The following is a 22,809-nucleotide window of genomic DNA, read 5'->3' as shown; positions in this document are numbered from 1 at the left end:
AACATAGCACTGACTCTAAAACTTCTTCAAAAACTATCTCTGGAGCAACAATTCTGTTTTTTTTTCAGCATTTCCTTGTTTTTTTTTCCTCTCTCTGGATTTAGCCCCAACTCTTCCTCTTTTGTTTTGTCCCATTTTACAGTCGGTTAAATTTAGGGTGCACAAGAGTAGACCAATTCATAACAAACCTGGTAAGCCCCATTTATACCACGATAAAACAGCCTCTATTTTAATAATCACCAGTGGCTTCAATTTAGCATTGTCCTAGTAGAGATTGTTCCTAGTACTTTCTAATGTGTATAGAAATTATTTTGATTATTTCTTCTTCTCATCGTCCTTCCCTTCACGGTAACCTGCAGTGTTACTGCAATGTTGATCAAGTCATCCCTCTAACTCTTTAAGCAGGACATGACAATGGATTCCTGAATTGTCCTGGACATCTTCAGGGTGGGTCAGGTGGCGGAAACCTAAGAGGAAGCCCAACAAAGCTCCTCCAAGATGAAAAATGGCAGCCAGCAGACACCACAAGAGCAAAAGCAATCATACCAGAAATTTGGGTGGAAAGTGGGTGCATCAGTTACTTAATAAAAAGCTTTCATAGTTTTCAAGTAGTCCCAGAATTTTATAGGCCAGTCCTTACTTCTGGAGGTGACCTTGAGTATCATCCAGAAGTAAACCCTGTGGGAATTAAAATCTGAATAGGTACATGGGAGTTAAATTAGGAAAAAATGTATACTTGTAGGGGCACACACAGTCAGAAAGTGAAGGATACAGTGACTTAAGATCTCCTTTTATAAATACAAGCGACATCAGTAATGATTCCAAGTATCTCTACACAATCACTACAGAGTTCATCTTTTCTGTAAGCTGTCTGGAAGCCACACTTCATTAAAAATGCTTGATAAAGTAAACAAAACAATGCTATCAGCATTGGCAGGATGCAGTTTTATGAATACATAAAAAAGAAACGGTGCCATAATTCTGCTTAAATAAACTCGTTTATATAAGTCGCTAACAATTCCAAAATGCGCCACACTGCGTCGCGTGCACGCGCGAGCCTTTTTTGCCGCCGGTACAGAAGCGCGCCCCCGTGTCCCCTCCTGTATGACAGCAGCACGCGCACGCACACTCACTCACACACTCTCAAACCCTCAGTCTCACTCGCTCTTTTCCATTCTCACAAACACGCACACATTTGCACACACCCCTTCCCCCATTTCCCCCTATCCCTCTTTTCGCTTGAGTTCGCCTTGCAAAGAGACAGCAAATACACAGCCATGTGGATTCAATGCATTTATAAAATTTTCATCGCAGGCTTGCTCTTCTCTGGAAAATTGGCCTCAGGAAAATATATGAAAGGAAACTTACATACGAAGGAGGTAAGCAGCCGGCAGCTCGGCGTTGATTGGGGTGTCTGAACAGCGTGGTGGGGACGGGAGTCGGTGCGCACTCTTTTTTTTTTGGCACTTGCCTGGCGTTGCTGCAGGTCCACGACGCGCGCCTGGACATGCACAGCAGGAATGGACGTATCGGGCGATGAGGCACCTGCAGCCGTGAGTGGCATATAGCTGCCCCAGACACGGTCCCTCGTGTGCTGCTGCACACGACCATGGACTGTCTCACTTGTACCCGCTAAGTGTTCGCGCTGTCTTGTGCTAACTGGAGGTGTGCTGCCGCAGAATATGAAGTTCAAGGCAACAAAACACTCTTTCATTATTATTATTATTATTATCATTTTTATTATAATTATTGCTATTGCTGTTCTTATGCATCAGTTTACTTAAATATAACACTTGGAGGTCTGGGGTCAGTATATAATAAATTAACAGTTTTCAGATCAGTAGCAGTTCCTGCTAAATAATACTGGGATATCGATTCGGCTCTTTGACTCTGAGTGCGATCCCTAATTAATATTTCATTGTGTCAAGACGAGCCCACGTGCCGTCTGTGCTCGCTGGTTTCACAGATACACGATTCTAGCTCTTCTATTCTCTTAACCCACTAAAGGCAAAGGTACCCACAACCTCCGCGTTTGCGGGGCTCGGGGAGAAGGAAGTGCGCTTTTTGTGTTGTACCCCTTTTCTGACAGATTTTGACCGAGGACCTTGATGCATTTTGCTTTCGTCAGTGTCATATAGGGTCCATCGACGTGATCTCTAGCAGCTCGTTTCATGAGAGTCCATTCTCGGGGTCATTTATATGTATTTGCTTTGCAGACGCATTTATCCAGAGCGACTTACAAAGAAGGTCAGCACAGTCCAGTAACATCAATTCAGGGACAGTTCTGAGCAAGTGTACTAGGGCAGGTTGCAAAAGTTGATCACCACAAGTGACGAGCTATAAAGCTAGCATAACAAAAAAATGATCATATAACAATATGACAGATATCCACAGAGCATTCATGTCAGCAGGTTGAACTAAGATTTGGTATTTTATACAGTATGCACACTCTTCCAATTATATTTATAGGATTGTAATGTAAGTGGCACCCCTATAATAAACTATCTTTTAAAATAATCATATGTTCTTTTACAAGCAATATTTGAATAACATAATGAGAAGAGGAGGAAAAAGACTGGTGTAAATGAGTTTTTATATTTAGGCTATTGTATTGAATGGAGAAATTGGCGTGATTTTAAAATCGCAACTCATCTTGTGCAATGCAACAATTTTTGTACTTTTCATAACCTATGATTTCTATAAGCTATATGCTTTTCTGAATTGTTAGTGTATAGCTTTTTAAATGCCCAGGTGTTTGAAAGTGCATCCAAGAAAATAGCCATAATCTCTTCAATTTTCAGGTTGTTCTCCTTCTGGGAATACTCAATCCAAAAATGTCATTTTTTAATATTTTATTTATCCCTTGTAGTTAATAGTAATGCCTGAAGAAAAATGTAATTTTCTTGTTTTCATAAAGAATGTTTAGAAAAAAAGTATAATAGAATAGAATACAATAGTGCTGTGCAATGGCAAACAGTATGAAAAACGTCCATGGCAAAAAAGAAAATAAACAAATCTCAGGTTACTGGTGTCACATTAATCCACAAATCACTAATCCAATCGCTTGCTCAGAATGTGCAAAACACATATTTTGTTTTACTAAGAAATTGCTAAATAAATACTTCCAGAATGATCAGTACACAGACAGTAAACTAAAGCCTCAAGGGATTGACATTTTGAATTGAAAACTCACCTCTCCCCCTCATTCCTTGGTCAAGAGTCCTGTCAGCCCCATGAGGCTTTAGTTTACAACTTAGCATGTACACTGCTGATTCTGGAAGTATCACTCTAATAATATTTTAGCAAAAAAGCATGTGTTTTGTACATTTTGATCATACAACTAGATAACTGACATGTGGATTATACGACTAAGTGACGTGATTTTTTTTTTTTTTAATCCATGGGTGTTTTTCAGATCATTGGCATCGTACGGCATTGGTCACATTTGGCATCTATTATATCATAAACTTTATTCTCTTCATTCTGCATAAAAACATGAGATTAAAATCTTTTCTTGGCCACCACTGCAAAGTACAAGGGTTAAGTAATATATAAGAAAAAAATAAGTCATTTTTTGGCAGAAGTATGCGTTTAAGCCCTGACAAAACCTGAAATAAGTGCTGTGAAGTTTTAAATATCACATTTAGATGTTTATTCAGCACAATTCACTTGACAGGTGCCACAAATCATTTTGCACAATGTTGGACATTTATAACATAACATTTTCAAACCCATCTTCCTAACCTGCTTATCCAGGGCAGGGTTGTAGGAGAGCTGGAGGCTATGCCAGCAATCATGAGGCGCAAGGCAGGAACAACACCTGGACAGGGTGCCAGTCCATCACAGCGAGAGCACACTTACACACATACACACACACACACAGGGGGCAGTTTAGAAACGCTAGTCCACCTAACCTGCATGCTTTTGGACTGTTGGAGGAAACTTAGGGGAAATGTGCTTAATGAAATAAATTTGCAAATAGAACCCATTTTCTAGTTTGAAGCAAGTCAGAGAAAACTGTCAGTTAATCATTTCTTATTAAATCATATACAGACAGTCATTTTCAAACCCACTTAATTCAATTCAGGGTGGCAGGGGAATGGAGTCTGTCCTGGCTCACTGGGCACAAGGCAGCTGTGGACAGATGGCCAGTGTATTGCATAGCCCAAAGACACACACACACACAAACACACACAAGGCCAGTTTGTAATTATCCTGTAGTTAACCTAACCGGCATATCTTTGGAAATGTGGGAATTAAACTGGAATATCAATGCAAACAGATATGGGTAATATGGTGCACATTCATGCCTTTTGATTATTTCTAATCTCATAATGTCTGTTAAAAAGTAAATGTTTATTTTGGTAAAGGAACATTTTGAGCAATTACAATCAACTGCCAGATGTCTGAGAGAGAAAAAAGTCACGTAAAAGAGCTGGATGATATTCTTCCTTGTTTAGTCTGCCTTTTATTGCAGGCTGTCACAATAAGCATGGACATTTAATCAATTCAAGCATCCAGTTTTCAGTTGAATGTCATGGAAAAGAGAGATTGAACAATCCAGTTGATGAGCTTAATATGACAACAGTTTAGAGTCAGTTCTAGAAATAGATCTGCAGGTAAATTGATTATCTGACTGTCTTATGATACCTTCTTGGAGGCAGCTATTAAACAAGTAAAATTAACTAAAACTTTTAAGAGGGGCGGAGAAATGTAAATTCACTCTCAACAAAACCCATAAAATGAATTACATTTTAAGAGTATTCAAATATACACTTGAACATAATGTAAATTAAAACATCCTTTTTAAATTGGGATTAATAAAGTATCTATCTATCTATCTATCTATCTATCTATCTATCTATCTATCTATCTATCTATCTATCTAAATATGAACCTAATATAAACTGCATATCATTTATAACTAGTCTTTAATAATTAATGGTGAATAACCATGACGTTTGAATATTTTAAAATGTATTTGACATCTATTTCTCACTTATTAAAGCAGTTTATTTGAAACAGATTCTTAAAGAAGTGGGCGATAGGCAAGTTGGCTTTGTACCAAGAGATCATAAAGGAGTCATGCAACTAGAAAGTGATTGATGTATTGTAGTAGGAAGAGAACTTCACTAATTATGTTTGGACACCTTTTTTGTATGTACAAGTGAACTCACTACTACTATGTAAACATTGTTTACTGGACAAGTTCAAATACTGTATCTATATAAACTAGTTCTAGGCCTACCTTACATGATCAAGAACCTTGTTTACAATATTAGACTAGGTAGAATTAATCTTCTTGGAGCATAAAGAAGAAGGAACTGAATGTGTACAAAGTAATCCATACTTATTTTTGTGAGACATTTAAAATGGCAGCCCAGCCACATGAAAGTCATGCCCATTTTTCTCACAACAGCATCCCATTCATCTCATCAGGCAGAAATTGTGAAGTGGTGGGTTGAGTGTTCTTGTCTCTAGTAACTATTCAAGTAAATGTTTCTTCCAGAGGTGCACACTTAAGTGGGGTAATGAAACAGCTGCTGGCATTTTTATTCTATATGAAGAATTATTTTATCATTTAATATTATTATACAGATACTGTATGTACCTTGTCCACTGTTGTTTCCAGCCTTGTGTAGAGCCCTGGGTTACTGAACTAGATTAAGGGATTTTGGTATTGAATCAGAGATGGATTCTTCTTTACCACAGTAAAAGGGATAACTTATGATTTTGCATGCCAAATATATTTGAAATAAAAGACTGATTGATCCCTGGCTGGAGTTGGCTTAGTGCTTTGCATGAGTAAATCAGCAATGGAAGTAGTTATCGGGTGAACACTGTGCGTATGGTTCACTGAAATTTTCACAATTTTTGTCACTCTTAATCTTTGATGAAGGATTATACAAAGAAACTGAGAGAAAGGGAATAAGAATATCATTGGTAAATTGAAACCAAAAAATGAGTCCACAGCATTCAGTTCTGCCACACACCTGGATGTTAATTTCCTTCAATCTGTATTGTTTCCTGTGCATATCTCATTGTTTTTTGCTAGTCATGCCCCTTTCTTTCTTTCTTTCTTTCTTTCTTTCTTTCTTTCTTTCTTTCTTTCTTTCTTTCTTTCTTTCTTTCTTTCTTTCTTTCTTTCTTTCTTTCGTTTTTGCCCTAAGTCACCAAACTGTAGTTTTTTTTCCCTCCATTTTGACTGCTGCCATAGTGATTAAATCAGCTAGCAAATGTTTCAACAAGCAGTTCCAGGTTCTCCTTTGCTACAAGCTGCAGCCATCGAGAAGGTTAGGAATTGAAGATCAGCTTTTCCATCTGACAACATTATGTCTCAACAAAGTACTACAAACATTTAATAAATGAATAAATTGGTAGACAAGCAAAAGAACAATCATATGGACAAGTAAACAAGCAAGTAAATAAATATATACTGTACATACTCAAATAAGCAGTTGTCCTGTGAAGTCTATTAAACCTGGGTAGGTTTGAAGAGCATCACAATGTCACATTTCATCAAAACCTTCCAAGATAACACTACGTGAAGTAGCTTAAATATTGTAAGGAGCAAAATTTTCATTCAATTTAGCTTTCTTCCTTAATTTCGCCCATCATTGAGTACAGACTTAGAATACTAACTAATATTTACAGGTGTAATATGGTAATAAAAAATGTATGTAATATAAAAACAGAAAAGGACATTACCAAATTTACTTACATAAGATTACGGTAAATTGAAAAAAGTATAGAAGACAATATTTTTGGTTAAATTGTAAAAAAAATTATATGTGGGAATTAACAATAGTATGACTAGTTAACACCCCAGTAGAGGAAAACAAAAACTCCACAGTTAACTGCATTTGAAAAAATAAATAAATAAATCAGTATAGCATAAAAGTAAGCTCCTCTGATGAGAAGTAATTGAAAAGTAATATAATGCAATACTGTGCATTCAGGTGTTTCTCCTACATATTTCAAAAAGATGTTTCATTACTATGGAATGTTCACAGTCAGGAATAGAGAATAGAGGTGCAAAATAAGGTTTCTAGCCATAAGCTTGCCATGCTGGTATCATGGGTACTGGAGAGAGTCAGTCCCAAGCAGAAATTTGCTGGAAAGAGTCCATTTGACAAACAGAGCATCAGTTCCCTGCTACTTGGGATAAAGCCAACTGCTCCCAACCCAGTAGTTAATTTTTTAACTCCTGCCAAAGATTTTTTTTTCATTCAGACATAAGGACATAAGAAATTTGACACATGAGAGGTGACCAATCAGGCTTTCAAGTTTGTTTGTTTAGGTAAAAATAAAAATGTCCCAATATTTCATCTAGATGCTTCTTAAATCTCAAAGATTGTCAAAGTTTCTGTGCCAACTCCATGACTCTGTAGTTTGCTCCAGATTCCTACAACTCTCTGAGTCAAAAAGTGCTTCCTGGCTTTAGTCTTAAGTGCACTTTCCTGTAATTTACGCTGGTGTCCTTGAGTACACGATTCTCCATTGAGTTGAAAGAATTTGGCTATATCAACGTTACCAGTGTCTTTGATAATTTTGAAAACCCAATGCAGTCTCCTGTACTTGAGACTAAACAAGTTTAATTCTCAGAATCTCTCAGAGTATGACACATCCTTAAGCCCAGGAATGCACTTGGTTTCTCTTTTCTGTCCAGCTTCAAGTGCTGCTATGTCTTTTTTTGTAGTGTGGTGGCCAGAACTGCACACAATACTCCAGATAGGGTCTCACTAGTACATTGTAAGGTGAGAGCATAATCTCTCAATTTATATTCAACAGTTCTACAATATAGCCTAATTTGGTTTTGGTATTTTTAATTGCTTCTACACATTGCTTGGATAATGATAAGAATGTTTTGTCAATGTGAAAACCTAAATCGTTTCAAAGATTGCTTCCCGTAGGACAGTAACTGTGAGGTGAGACCTGCACAGTCCTGGGCTCAGATGTGGGAACTGCGTTTTATTACTCGCTACTTTGTCTCAGTTCCCCCAGTGGAACCATAAAATCGGTTCACAGTGACGGTCACCAAGCTGATATGTATGACACCATTCTTGAACATTCTTACATTTTACTTTAAACTATAGAATCTTAATTTATTTAACTAGCAACTGTTTTTCTTTTTATCAAAACAAAAATGTCTATAATGTTGAAGTAAAAACTCACCAATCTTTTTAAATTGAAAAGGATGTTTCCGATAATGAGGCATCTTGTTTAGTCAGTATTTGGAAGAGAAAAACTTGGCCTAAATTGCATTAAATATAACCCAACCAGTTTTGCACATCCAGACTTTATAATCTTTCCCATTTTCACTTAGTAAAATCTTTTTGTTTTTAAGCAGTATCGATTTTGCTTGTGTTGTAGGTCTTTCTTTATTAGCCTGTGAAATTAATCTTTTTCCAGATCTCTTGTAGGTGTTAGCAAGTTTCTCCTTCTGCTACACTTAAGGGTTTGTAGGCTTATTTAAAATAAAATTCAATGTTACACACATTGGCGGTCCAAGAGAGGACTACATTCATGTACTTTTATATCTTCTTAATGTGGGTAATTACATAAAGTAGAGATGGGAAAATGATACCGAAGTATCAAAGCTTGTGTCAGTCAGTTTGAAGCATAGTGAGTTGAATCACTGTGTCGGAGCTTGGGTCAAAACACCACTGTCACATTTGAAGCTTTGAACGTCATCAGTGCTTCACTGTTCGCTTTATTGGTTTGACAGCATTTCGCCAGTTTGACAGCTTTGGCGCTAAATTAACAGTTAGCCTACTGTATATAAAATGCAACATTCTCATTCAACAATGTTGGATTGTGAGGAGAGCGAGATTTGGAGAGCTTTGGTGACAGATGGTGACTAACAGCGGAAAATGGCATTCAAATGTTAAATAGTATAAATGGATAAGGACCTTAGGAGAATAAAATGAACATAGACTTTTCTGACCTTTTACTGGTGACATGAGACTGAAACAGTGAGTGCTGCTTCACTTGTTTTCTTGAGAGGTCTCCTTGACCTCAGTTAACCACCAGATGTCGCTGTTCATACTGGGGCTGAGGCTTCAAAGCTTTGAATCTTTTTCAGCACAAATAGAAAGAAAGCCTCAAAGCTTTGTGAGGCTTCATTTTCCCATCACTAACATAAAGTAATTTTAGGTATATCATAAAAGAACTGGGTAAGTATATAAGGAGCAGGTCATTATTATTTTCAAGTGAGTTTGAAGGATGTGTTAGAAGGATGCTACATTGGTTAGCAGTACTGCTGGGTAGGACCCAGGGACTGCATTTAAACCTGGCACTTGTCTCTCTCTATCTTAGTGCAGTTTGCATGCTCACCTTGTAGCTGTGTGGGTTTTTATCTGGAGACTCAAATTATTCTTCCACTTTTCAATTAACTTAAAGGATAAATGTGATATTTTTGAACACAGAGTTATTTTTTCACAATTGTGTCATGCTAGCCCTAGAAACTTGTGCTTTTAAGTGAAGGTCTATATGTATAATTTGAAATAAGAACCTTAAAACAGAACTAAATCCATCTACTTTGATGTGAGAAATGTTCCCATTTCAGAAAGCATGCTTTTATGCTTCAATACAATAAAATAAATTTGTCAATAATTCATTTTTTAATTTTTGGCATTGTCTTTCATCAGGGTAGGATACAAGTTGTCATTTAAACAGCAGACAATTGTGTTACACAACTAATTAGAAGCGCTGTGGGGTAGAATAATTCAAAAATATTGACATGTTGCTGCAACCGTTTCTGAATGACTTTGCCTTTAAGGTAAAATTGTTCAGAAAGGTGCGCATGAGGATACAAAAAGAAATGAAGCAATGGAGTATCATTGGTTTCCATCTCTATTAAATTACATCTGCAGTTTCAGTATTCTTGATGTTAGCCACAAGTAATCATGTCTCCGGGGTGAATATTGTCATGGATTTAGAGATGGAATGAAAAGAAGGAAGCCAGACTAATTTAAAAATATTGGGGTCGTTCAAAAAAAATATTATGTTTTCGTGAAAATGATTTGGATACGCAATGTTAAGATTTGAATCAATAAGCAGGAGCATTAATGGCTTTAAAGTGGATGCAACCAGTGGGTTTTAAGTAGGCATGAGACAACATTTTGTTATATTGAATTATACAATACAAAATACTGACCATATGAAATATGACCTTATATTGTGTATTGTATGACATTGCCACAATACTGAAATGGAACACAAAGACAAACAAAATTCTCCATTGTTGATAGCAAAGGATTTTAAATCTAATGTAAAAGCTAAAACAAAGGTACAACATGCCAGAATGACTGCACTTTGGCAGAATCATCATTCACCATCTATACAAAGATGTGAGGTCGGAAGCTGTCGGAGCACAAAATAGACATTACCATTTGTAAAAGTGAGCTGGAGCTGCTGGTTAAGTGTTTTTTACACACACTCAAATTAGTGAGTTGTGCCACAAATACACCACTGCACCCACAGCTTTTTTTTAAATCAGTGGGAATGCCAAAGCACAGACTGATGATCATATTGGAACAGTCCTCATGATATACAAGCAGTCAGTCTCTACTGGGAGCAGCAAGTTACAGTTACTGCGACTCTCATGAGCTGTTGATGTGAGAGTGAGTGTTTGCGACATTGTTATACTTATCGCTGATACTGATTCAGAAATAAGGGTAGATCACACCAAGGAGGAATTATATAGCCATGGATCACTGCTGCTCAGCTGCAGCCTTCTAACATGGTGGACAGAAAGAAAGCAGCCATGGCTTGCTTTACTGGTCAAGCCATAAATCTGTCCCTTGTCTAGATCCGGGCCTGGTAGGATAGTCGATTTTCTGTCTAATGGTGGGGGATATGGAGGCATTGGTGACCTTAGCGCCCTTTAAGATTCCTCCTACAGTTCCAGATATCTGGTCCTAGCACCTGGTGTTGAGATTTTAACAAGTTTGATTACCTGTTGTAGGCCATTGTCTCCTAGACCTGTATTTAACATTCCTAACCCTGCTTAGCCCTTTTATAAAATCACATAACAGGCTTGTAGGTGACAGTAAGATAAATTAACATTTAGACAGATTAGATCCAGATTGTTGTGTCCTGAAAATAGAAACATTAAAATGTGTGCACTGATTTAAATTTTTTTGCGATATTTTATTTATGAATGTCTAATAATAGGTAACACATTTACTTTTCTGAAAAGTTGATATCATGGAAGCTGAATCATAAAATGAATTGTATTATGGACTTAGTGTATTGTCTCATGCCTAGTTTTAAGGCCTTGTTTTGGACTTCATCTGATTTCCCATTGGTCACCACCTGAAAGCTGCTGCAGGAGAAAAAGTTTTTACATTTTTTTTTTTAAATTATGAATATGATTCCACTCAACATTTCAATTGGTAATGACTTAGATTAGGAATATAAATAAATAGATGTCTACAATTTTGATTTTATTACAATATAATTCACAGCTAAATAATTAAAATTTGATACTTTAACAAATTAAATTTGAAAGGGTTAAAGGGAAAGAATATCTTTTGGAATTGCAGTAGAATATAGCATGAAACGTTTGCTTCTGCATTCTTATGCAATGCTTGGTTCAACTCCAGACACAACTGAAGTACTTTATTCTGTACTAATTCATATATAAAATAATTGTGAACTATAACAGTGCTGGGACCTGTAATGGAGTTGCGCTCCTCTGACCCTGAATTGGATTAAACATTTTTGAGAATGTTATGTTATAATGAGAGTACTTTTTCTGTATGTATCTCGTTGTCACAGACATTGCCAAAAACACTTCATATCAAGATGTAGCATTTGTGCAAACATTGAAATTCTGCACCTTCTTGCCAACAGAATCTTAATTATCTGGTGATTCTGACTTGGGCAGAAGCCTGGAAAGATACTGCAGATTAGGCAAAGGAGTCCGTGTAAATATTTAAAAAAAAGAAAGTGAAACATCTTCACAGGCAACTGATAAGCAGTCACACAGTGCTGTTACAGGGAACAGTAAACTTATCTGAGTTAAGGGAAATTAATGTAAATAATTCACTTTAGAAGGTGGATGTTCAATATTTAAAGTGGTCATACCTACTTTCTAGGCTCTTTTTGACTGTTAAGTGATTAACTAATGGAAAGACATTACACTGATGTACTGTAAAAAGCATTAAAGAAACTTTATGCCTTTATGTAAGAGTAAGTGAAAAACTGGCCAAAGCATTTACTAAACTTGATATAATCCTCATCACCCATGTGTATAGTTTTTCAGTATAGTCCCTCACATTTTGAAAGCATATTTTCAAGCACCACTTTATTCAGGAAAAAATGTTTTGGCTAAAAATATTGCTTTCTTCAGCTCATAGTTAGTCTTGCAGAGTCAAACGTGATTCATGAAAGAGAATACACGCCAGGGGACAACTCGTTAAAAACTTTGTAGAGAGTAGTGGTGATATCTACTATGCTCAAAGGGTTTCTTTCTAAAATCCCGCTCTAATTTCCTCCAGTCCGTACACTTTAAACATTTAGGGCTGCAGTGCCCTTTTTTTCTCATGTATACTGACCTAGTAACACACATTAAGTTCAAATCCCTGATGTTTGCCTACAGAGTAGCCAGTTGGTCAAAACCTGCTTATATGGAGACACTGGTGAAGTGCTATATGCTTGCTCTCCCACTCTGGTCTGCCAGGGAATAGCGTCTAGTGATGCCGCCTCTGCATGGTATCAAGTCTCAATCCAGACTCTTTTCCTGTGTAGTTCCTAGTTAGTGGAACGAGCTGCCCACCTCCATTTGAACTGTAGACTTCCTCAGTGTATTTAAGAAGTGATTAAAGACCCCCCCTGTTACGAACTGAAAGAGAAAAAAAAAAACAAAACTTTGCGATATTTTATATTGTCAGTCAATTTGTTGTTTAAATTTAAGTGCAGTATTAATTGCAATCTCTGGTTGTAAATTATTAGTTGTTACATCTCTTCACTTGTGACAGTCAATGTTTGTTACCTGTCCTATTACACTTTTTGAACAAACAGGCCCTAGTCTAATGTTATTCAATGATGTTTACCTCTTTTGTAAATTGCTTTGGATAAAAGTGTTTGCCAAGAAAATAAATATAAATGTACAATGCGTAAAGTAAGTATGGAAAGAAAGGTAAAGAAAAAAAGACAACTGAAAAAAAGACTTGACACTGAGAGAAAGCTAAAAGTGCTGTTATCAGCTCAGGAGCTCAGTAGCACAAGGTAACAGAAGATTAATGTTTTATTTTTACATTATCATGAGTGTGATGACAGAAAAGACAGACAAATACGGTGCAGACCACTGCAGCCACTTGGCCCCGCATGTTTAAGAAGTACTTCTGTCTGCTATGATATCTTTTTATCATTTTGACCATTGCATCACTATATGACATAACAAGAGCAAATAGAGTATAGATGAGCATTGTGGTCTATGGATATACTAGGGATATCAAAAAAAAGCAAAAGTTAGGGTTTAAATACTCATTAAAAACAAGTAAACATTCAAATATACAGTGTTTGAATATAGGTTAAAAGTTCTAAGTGCTACTACATGGATGTCTGTATTGAACCTGCCTTTGTATGCTTCATTATTATTAACTAGCCATGTGCGCCCAAGTACGTTGCGCGTGTTAAAGTTGTCTGTGAAGGGCTCCCTGTTTAAACGCGGCTACCAGTCGTGAACTGGGCCCTTCGTCGCACAGCATTATGATTTTTTATAAAACCCTTGGGCATTGATTCGATAGGAATGGCCTACTCGGAATCACTGTCCGAATAGTAATTATGTGGTGGTGTAGGAGCATTTCTGCTTCTCTCCGTTCACAGTCCGTCTCGTTTTCACGACGTTGTCGTTTCCTCTTACGATCTCTTCTCAACCTTTCTCCAATCTCACAGGTTGCTTTGTGGCAATCCAAAGAGTAAGGCAATATACACGGAGCAATGGTTATTAAAGGGGGACACATAGGTATCCAGGCTCTTTAAAGCATAAACAGGGATCAATTCACTGACATGTGAGCAAGCCATGGTACAACTGTGAGACGCGCAGCACTCGCCGGCTACAACATAACAATAATAATTTCCGGAACGTGCTGTTACGTTGTCATTCATTTTATCCACTGTCTTTCTTTCTTTCATTCATTTTCATTCATATGTTACGTAGGCACGTACCTTTTATCTTCGGCAATCTCATTCTCTAACCAGGCCTCAGGAGCTAACCAGCGTAACACTGTCCACCACCCCTTTCTTTATTCCGGCACATTGTTGACATCCGTGAGTAACAACAACATACTAAACTGGAAGGTGGTCTACGCATGCGTGGAATTCGCGGAAAAATAATGATTATATATAAAGATATTTTTGAAATTTGCTCATGCACTGATGCTTCTTTGCCAAAAACAGGATTTTCTGTGCATTGAAAGTGACGTAATGAAAGAGAAGAGTGAAACTGGGATTTTTCACTTGCCTGTAATACATACAAGAAACCCATACAAAATCACTCAGGATTACTAAAACTGTTAAACACATGCGTTATTTTTGCCCCCCACACTCTCCCCTCTCCACAATCCTGTTACTCCGCTAGTTGCCTTTCTAGTTCTTGGGTGCAATAGATGTAAAGTCAAGGCCCATCTGAATTTTATTTGAGTTGAGTCTATTTGTGTTTCACAAATGGAGTTACTGAATAGATTAAATGTTGCAATATAACGATCTTTAAGTATTTCCTCTTCATCATATTTTTTATCTCACAAACACTTTTATTAACAGCAACTTAAAAATTCTGCTACTCAGTAAAAACATAATACACTGCAAAATGTTTGAAATAAACCAAAAGAACTGTATGTTGTTATAGCTAAAAAACAACGACAACAACAAAAAAAACTGCTTGTGAAAGGTAAGTCAGATCTTCAGAGCTGTCTGATTTAATACACTTGTACGTCACTTGGGCGCCACTGGCCAAAGAATAACAGACAGGATTAAACTAAATGGGATTCTTTTTCTCCTTTACAGAAGAAACAAAAATATAACTCAAGTAGCTTTAATAGTTTTTTTCCATTTCACCTTTGTTTTAGGAATTATGTGTCAAGCCAGCAGCCTCCAAAAGACAAGTGTTGGCTGAGGTAGCTGAGTATGCCTTCCTGACAATGAAAAGGACATTTAGCTTGTTGATTTTTAAAGCTGTTATAATAATAAAAGAAAAATCAGAAATATGGCAGTTTTTTTCCCATTATATTTAATGAGAAAGAAAACCAGCTTTTGTTTGCTACAATGAATGCTTAGCTGTTTTAATATAAAACAACAGCAAATCAGAGATCTCAGGTTCAAGAGTGAAACGGAACAGGATCAGGAGCAAAACGATACGTTTAGAGCACTGGACAAGTGTTTCGAATTTATTGGTATGACACCCATTAACCTAAAAGCAGAGCAGTATGGAAGAAAAATCTGCCTGTTTTACAAATGATAGCACTACAAACTAAGAAAAGCATTTATATGCTGACCGTGGAAGTAATGTGCAAAGCACAAGCAAAATGCTGAATTTTACAGCATATCATGTCTGGAGTAACACAGACATGATAAAATTAGTGCGAAGTTCATAACGATGAAAATGGAGTGTTACTTTAAAATTGAATGTCAGTGTTTGCCCTCATATAAGACTTTTTTATATAGATTAGAAGTATATTGGATTAGAGTACTGATGTTTCGTTCTGACAGCCCTAGTATGTACAACGTGTTAAAACACTACGGCTATATTTTGGCATGGCATGTTTGCATTTCCAGCTGGACAATAATGTAAACTCACTTTAGTTTTTGGATGTTGTTTAGCCCCCTTGATGGTTTTCATGGAGTGGTGTCAGTATCACTCTTTTTATATTTATTAATTCATGTGTTTTGAGTACTGAAATCTGCATCTCTTGTGGCTGTTCTTTATTAACTCTCTTAACAGCAATCCTTTTCATCTCCTTTTGATGAGGAGTGACACCGTTTACCTTTAATGCAAATTTTGGAAGTCATATTTTCATGAAAAAAACTGCCAGTTTTTTTAGCTGTACATCCGATACTATTATTGTAACTGTGAACAACAACAGCAATGCATCGTTCACTTTTACCACTAGTCTATTGATGTCTTGGAACACCAATGTATGATTTAGTTTATAGAAAAAATGTTCTTCTTGCAACAGGTTATGTTTACTTTTAAACCCATGCAGTGGGTTCTCCACACATGTGACACATATTTATATGTTTAAAAAGGGTTTTTACTAGACCTTTAGTCTCGTTGTAGACTGTTCATTGCAATCAGAAGCTTGCTGTTTGTTGAATCAGGTTAACAAGAACACCATTGCTCTGCAATTCAAAATCACTGCCCCTTCTTTGATCTTCATCTTCATTAGACATTTGATTGGTTTAGTAATGTGTTACTCAGTGAGCCGTTTACTTGTTCCCACCCACTTTTAAGAAACTTCACTCCTGGTTGTTTCCAAACTGACTTTTCTAGATTAGCTAATGGTTAATTGCATTACAACAAACTCTTAAATTAATTTTAATTCAGTTTGATGGGGAAGCCACATAACTGTTTTATCACTGTATATTGTTAAGTCACAATGAAAAAGTTGTATTTTTTAGCTTTTGGCTGATTGGACATTATAGTATTATTTTGAATTGAAAATGTTTCAGAATGTTAAATGATTTGTAGCAGATGTGTTTTCTATAGCATCTAACACACCACAAGTGCATGAAAAACAATATCAAGGCATGCATTCAAGTACTAACTAAAAACTGTATCAGTTCAGTGGAAGTTAACTGGATGTTTCTTATGTTCCACATTGTAACAGTGTGGTAAAATTATCATCTGGCTTTGTCAATAAAATAACATAATATTCTCAAAAGTGCAAATAAAGTGAATAATTAACATATAATTGAAAATGATTCCAAGTACTATACTTGGTTAACATAGAGAAACATTCAATCACAACAGATGTATCAGGACATAAAAGTTGGTTCTGAAGTATTTTTGTAAATTGGACATACAAGGTGAGACACAAAAATAATCGGATTGGTAAAAAAATATGTATTTATTGATGAATTACAGCATTCTAAACATTGTCACCTTCTATATACTCCCCCTCCCAATCTCTACACCACTCCATACGTATTTTCCATTGATTGAAACAGTGCTGGAAGTCTTCTTGCTTGAGGCGCTTCAACGTGCTTGGCCTTTCTGTCTTCACTTCATCCATTGAAGAAAAATGTGTTCCCTTCAGTCACTTTTGATTTTTGGGAACAAGTAAAAATCACAGGGAGCTAAATCAGGCAAATAGTGAGGATGATCGAGGACAGGAATGTTTTTGTCAGTCAAAAACTGCTTTATGGAAAAAGCAGTATGATCATTTCGAACAATCTGATTCACCGTTTTGATGTTTTCATCCATCCGACACGAGTGTGGGCGACCTTGGGCTTTGAACGTCTTCCACATTTTCTTGTCCTTCCTTGAAACGTTTGTGCCACTAAAAACTTTTGTGTGAGACAAACTGTTATCATCGTACACTGTTTTTATCATTTCATAAGTTTCTGTGAGCGTTTTGTTCAAATTCACGAGAAATTTGATGTTGATTCACTGTTCAATTTTTTCAGCCGACATTATAGCGGCAACTCATGTAGCGATTGTTGTGCAAATGCTGACTAGGCTATTCACAGGATATACTTAGCCAGTCGGTGGTTTTAGAGGGCACATCCAGCCGACCTCCAGACAGTTTTCCAGGAAAGCCCCAAGCCCAGTCCGGTTATTTTTGTGTCTCACCTCATATATCATTGTTTCTAGCTGAAACAAGCAGACTGTTCAATTAACACAGTTCAGCTGTCTAAAATCCATAAAGAAAAAAAATTGCCACCCCCTTAGCTCAATAAGTTAGGTGTTTTAATAGCTTACTAAATGAATTTAGCAAACGGTATACAACATAAACTGAAGCTATAATGAAAAGCCATTTTTTTCTCTGAGTGGCTTCATGTTGAAAGACAAACGTAATTTTACTTTGTATCCATCTATTTGCTAACCACCAAAACTGGATAGAGTATTATATCATTGAAACAGGTACTAATACATGCACCTCCACTGGGCCAACGTACAATCACTAACCTGTGCATGTCTTGAGGATGTGAGAGGGAAATCTGAGGACACCAAGTAAAGCCCATGTTGACACCATTAGAACCTGCAAACACAACACGTGCCAGAGTGCTCCACTCATTTAAAATCCTTGACTTTGAGTTGGATTCAGTGGGAAGTCAATGTGGCTGGCTAGGTAGATACATATTTACAAGTGGATTTTATTATATATAGCACTTTTCATAGTAAGCACCTTAAAAGTAATGAGTAATGCCACAGTTTGCACTTTGACTTCTGCAAGTGCTGCCTCATGGCACCAGAGTTCTCCCAGTCATGGGAGTGTACAGTTTGCATGTTCTCCCCGTATCTGGGTTTAGTCTTATTTCTCTTCCTAAAAACACACTCGCATCCTCTTCTAAGGTGGGTTTCTCCCTGGTGCTCATTGCTACCGTGATAACCACAGTAACTCACTTGTTCACTTGTTTAGAAGGCTTAAAAAATGGATGAATGGGTGAATGGATGACTATAGTTTTACTCCATACAGTCATGACTTGGAAATAGTTGCTGTAATAAATGGTTGAATGGATGGATTAACAATTTTACACGTAGCATAGATTCTCCTCCTAATTGCTAGAGTATTAAGTAAAGATAGATAGATAGATAGATAGATAGATAGATAGATAGATAGATAGATAGATAGATAGATAGATAGATAGATAGATAGATAGATAGATAGATAGATAGATAGATAGATAGATAGATAGATAGATAGATAGATGGATACTTTTTTAATGCCAGATGTTGTATCATTTTCATTAAGTACATTATATGTGCGTCCTTTTTAATTCCAAATATTTTTTTTTAACTGTACTCTTCAGATGAACTGATACAGGCCATAATAACCATGCCTCCTACTTTGGGACCCATGTAACTATTACAGTACACAAACCAGTTTTTTCTTCCAGAACTATTTATATATTACGGATGCATCCTCTAATTATTCAGGCAGAGTATCTGGAGTGTTACTATTCATGATAGCTCTGTTACTTTTACAGTGTAGCTTGTTCTCTAGAGTACAGATTATGAAAATTGTTACCCCTGATTTTCTTAGTAACATTTTAACCCCCCCACCAGAAGTATGTAAAATCAATGAAGACACTCATTGACTGGTTCTGAGGACATGTGATCATAAACAATTTGCTGGTAACCATTCATCAACTAATGCTAAATATTATTCTTATAAAAGGCTATGTCATGTCCGATCATTAGATGACAATTGTTTCTAATATAAAATTATTGTAAATATTTTAAATAGTTTAAATGTTTGACAGGTACATTATGCTAAATAAAAATGCTGAAAAATGAGATCCATAAATATTAAAGGGTAGACCAGCATATGTTTAAAAAACCAGTGGATAGCTGGAAATTTTATAAATGTATGGTTTTGCGTGACACATCCAACTTTTTAGACTGATGCCCCTCTGGGGCATATTTGAAAGAAAAACCTGCATTAGAAGAAATAACAGTCTGTGTCAACTGCTGGAACTGGTGAACGTCTTGGGAGCAGCTGTTGCCAGTTTTTAAAACCTAAAGTGAGCAAATTCTAAAAAAGTAATATAAATATAAATGTGGAAGCAACTTTGACAAGGCTGCACTGCTCAGAAACTATTTGTATCGTTTAATTTAATTTCATAGAATGTCAAGGTTCAGGATTTGAAGGGTAATTAATATTAAACCTCTTTTTCTAGTATCACAGTATGATCTGAATTCACTGTCATACTCCTGTAAACATTGTATTTCCTTTTCATTTTTATTTTATATAACCTTTCCTAAAATACAATCTTGGTTTGGATGCTAGCTGGTGCTTCTTATTTGTCTATATAACTAGCCAAGCTGTAAAGTATAGCAGAACATTAGATTGTCATTTGTTATTTACTTTTTTTCTGCTGAAAAAAAAAACATTTTTAGATACCGAATAAAGTGGAGGTGATACCATCAATTTCTGTAGGCATGATATGTCAAGTCAAGTCATTGATTTATGTAGCACATTAAAATCAACAGGAGTTGACCCAGAGTGCTTTCCAGTTTAAAAAGAGTTGAATAGAAAAGTACTATATATGCAGTAATATATTTAAATAAAATAACATAAATAACATAGTAGAATATAAAATATACAAATAACTTGAAAATGTACATACAAGAAGTAGGAAAATACAAATTAAAATAAAATGAAAATTAAAGTACATGTAATACAGTAAACAACAGATTAAGAAAAAGGGGGTAAGAGTTATTAAAATGAGATTAAAGGTAACATATCAGTGGACTTGACAAAAACCATAGGAGAACCTCAAGCTATAATGAAAGCAAGGGAAAAAGGTGGGTCTTTAATTTAGATTGAAACTCATCAATAGTGGGACTTAATGTTGGACAGGAGACTGTCCCAAAGTCTAGGGGCAGCTACAGTGAAAGCCCGGGCATCCTTGATTTTGAGATGTGATTGAGGAACTGAGATGAGCTGTTGTGAGGATGACCTAAGTAATATGGAAATAGCAGATCTGAAATGTATAGAGTGGCTAATCCATTGAATATTTTAAAACCAAATAACATAATTTTAAAATCAAATCTGTATTTCACAGGTAACCATTGCAAATGAGCTAGAGCAGGTGTGATATGCTATCTTTTCCTTGTTCCAGTTAAAAGTCAAGCAGCTGCATTTTGATCATGCGAAGTCTAGAAAGTGTGGAACAGGACAGCCCCCATATAGGAGGAATTACAGTAGTCAAGCTGAGAGGTGATAAATGCATGGATAACTATTTCCAGGTCCTTATGAGATAAAATCGGCTTTAACTTGGCTATAGTTCTAAGATGATAAAAGCTGCCCTTTACAACAATTCTGACTTGTCTCTCTATTAAAATAAAAAAATCCAGGGAACCGACAAGACTTTTTAGCATGGGACAAGACATGACTTTTTCAGAGAGATACTTTCATGTCTGAGACTTTGTGCCAAGAGATTTAACCATGCCTGGGGTCGGAAATAAAAGACAAAGTGTAGATGACAAAGTAGAACGTCGTAAGGAATTCAAAAACATTGGCGAGATACAATTGCAGAGCAGGTTAGAGATAATGAAAGTACTAAAATTTGAAAGTCTCAAAAAAATGATAGTAAAGATTGCATTATCGCAAACAAACGGAACTTATTACTCGGTGAAATAATGGAACAGCCAAAAAAGATTGAATATATTGTTTGGATTTAAATTTTAAGTTGGAGACTTGTAGATCGTCTAATTCATGTTGCCATTAGGGAAAAGCAGTGTTTCTTCCCAATGAAGAGGCGTATGAGTGAGAATTAAAAGATTTGTTGTTTGCTGAAAGTGAAATTCACACAAGCAAGCGACAGAGATGTGAAGTGGCTGGCGCATAGTGTAGGCCCGGGATAGGGGGCAAAGCCTCCTAGTTCATTAAAATTCAATGTAGTATCTAAAAATACACCATGGTTTTTACCTTCATTGTTCAAATTACGGACAGTGGACCAAGTGTGCTGCTAAGACTAGTGACAGAGTTTGAGGGGCCAAATATAATTGCTTCAGCTTTGTTTTCAATCAGCTGATATATGATATGTTTGTGTTGGTTGCCAGTTGCTACAGAAGGATCTGGACGACGGAGCAGTGGCAGGAGTGGTAAATAATTTGTCACCATATACAGCAGTGAGTTTTTGGTTTAAAAGGTTGGAGAAGGAGGAGGCCAAAGATACTTTTTTAGAAATCTGCAGGGAACAGAGAATGAGGTGTTTGATTAAGGGGATTTCTGGAGGAGAACCAGTCAGTGCTGTGAAAGAGATGTGGTTAAGTAGGATCTGATCACCAGTGCTATGTTAAATGCAGGACTCAGGAAAAGGCCACCAATGGTTAGTTTCCTGTTTTGTGTTCATTTCAATATAAGTAGCAATACAGAGGTGCAGACAGAAATATGAAATATACGTAAAAGGTCATTGGGGCAGCTTTAGATAATAACAAAAAATAGACCATTTAAATAGCGACTTGACTTTTCTTCTGCCAAGATGCAGTTGGGAGGCCACAAAGGCAGAGGACAGGCAAGTATTAAAAGCAGAAGGACAGAAGATGTGAAACAAAAATCAAAATCTGAAAAACCTAGCCAGAAAGAAGCCAAAATCTAAGAAGAAACTTATGCCAAACTTGGACAATCTTATCCACAAATTTGGATAATCAAAAGAAATGCAAAGCCAGTTTTTAGTAGCATCCCATCATGTGATGTGACTTCTGGGATTGGGACATAGAAACAGAGACCCACATCATATCTGTAAAATAACGATAAAACAACAAGTCTTAAAATGAAAATGAAAACAAATAAAGAACAGCTGTGACAGGAAGATTATAAAACTTCATATAATGTTAGCTGACCCTACCAGTAGTTCTAAGAAAAAACTAATAGATTCTTCATTGGAGAACACATAATGTCATCTTCTCTTGGAGAGAAGAATTTTCTCAAAAGAAATTAAAGTAAAAAGAAAAAGACTAAGCGATAGTAAAAATAAATAGTGTCAGGGTGGCAAAGTCACTAATAAAGGCACAAGCAAGAGTCTGGAGAGCAAGGTAACCATTTGAAATGAATCCAAAACACTAAATTATATTTGAAGTTAAAGGTAACACTGCAGTCATTCCATTAAGTGACCTGTTTTAATGGCCCC

General features: G+C 36.3%; 1 protein-coding gene across 2 annotated transcripts in view; it reads left to right on the top strand.

Moving 5' to 3' along the window:
* The first annotated feature begins 1,081 nt into the window (after positions 1-1,081).
* tmem145 (transmembrane protein 145) overlaps positions 1,082-22,809 on the top strand; it is a 67,689-nt gene continuing 45,961 nt past the window's right edge. Inside the window, exon 1 of one of the 2 annotated variants that reach the window (XM_028823458.2) lies at positions 1,082-1,379. In XM_028823458.2, the coding sequence (XP_028679291.1) occupies positions 1,278-1,379 (102 nt within the window). In that variant the 5' untranslated portion in view covers positions 1,082-1,277. The remainder of the gene's footprint in view (positions 1,380-22,809) is intronic. The other variant, XM_028823456.2, reaches the window with a different exon arrangement.

The sequence above is a fragment of the Erpetoichthys calabaricus genome, chromosome 17 (assembly GCF_900747795.2).
Source record: "Erpetoichthys calabaricus chromosome 17, fErpCal1.3, whole genome shotgun sequence".
NCBI classification, from domain to species: Eukaryota; Metazoa; Chordata; class Cladistia; order Polypteriformes; family Polypteridae; genus Erpetoichthys; species Erpetoichthys calabaricus.
This window is presented reverse-complemented; position numbering and strand designations above follow the sequence as displayed.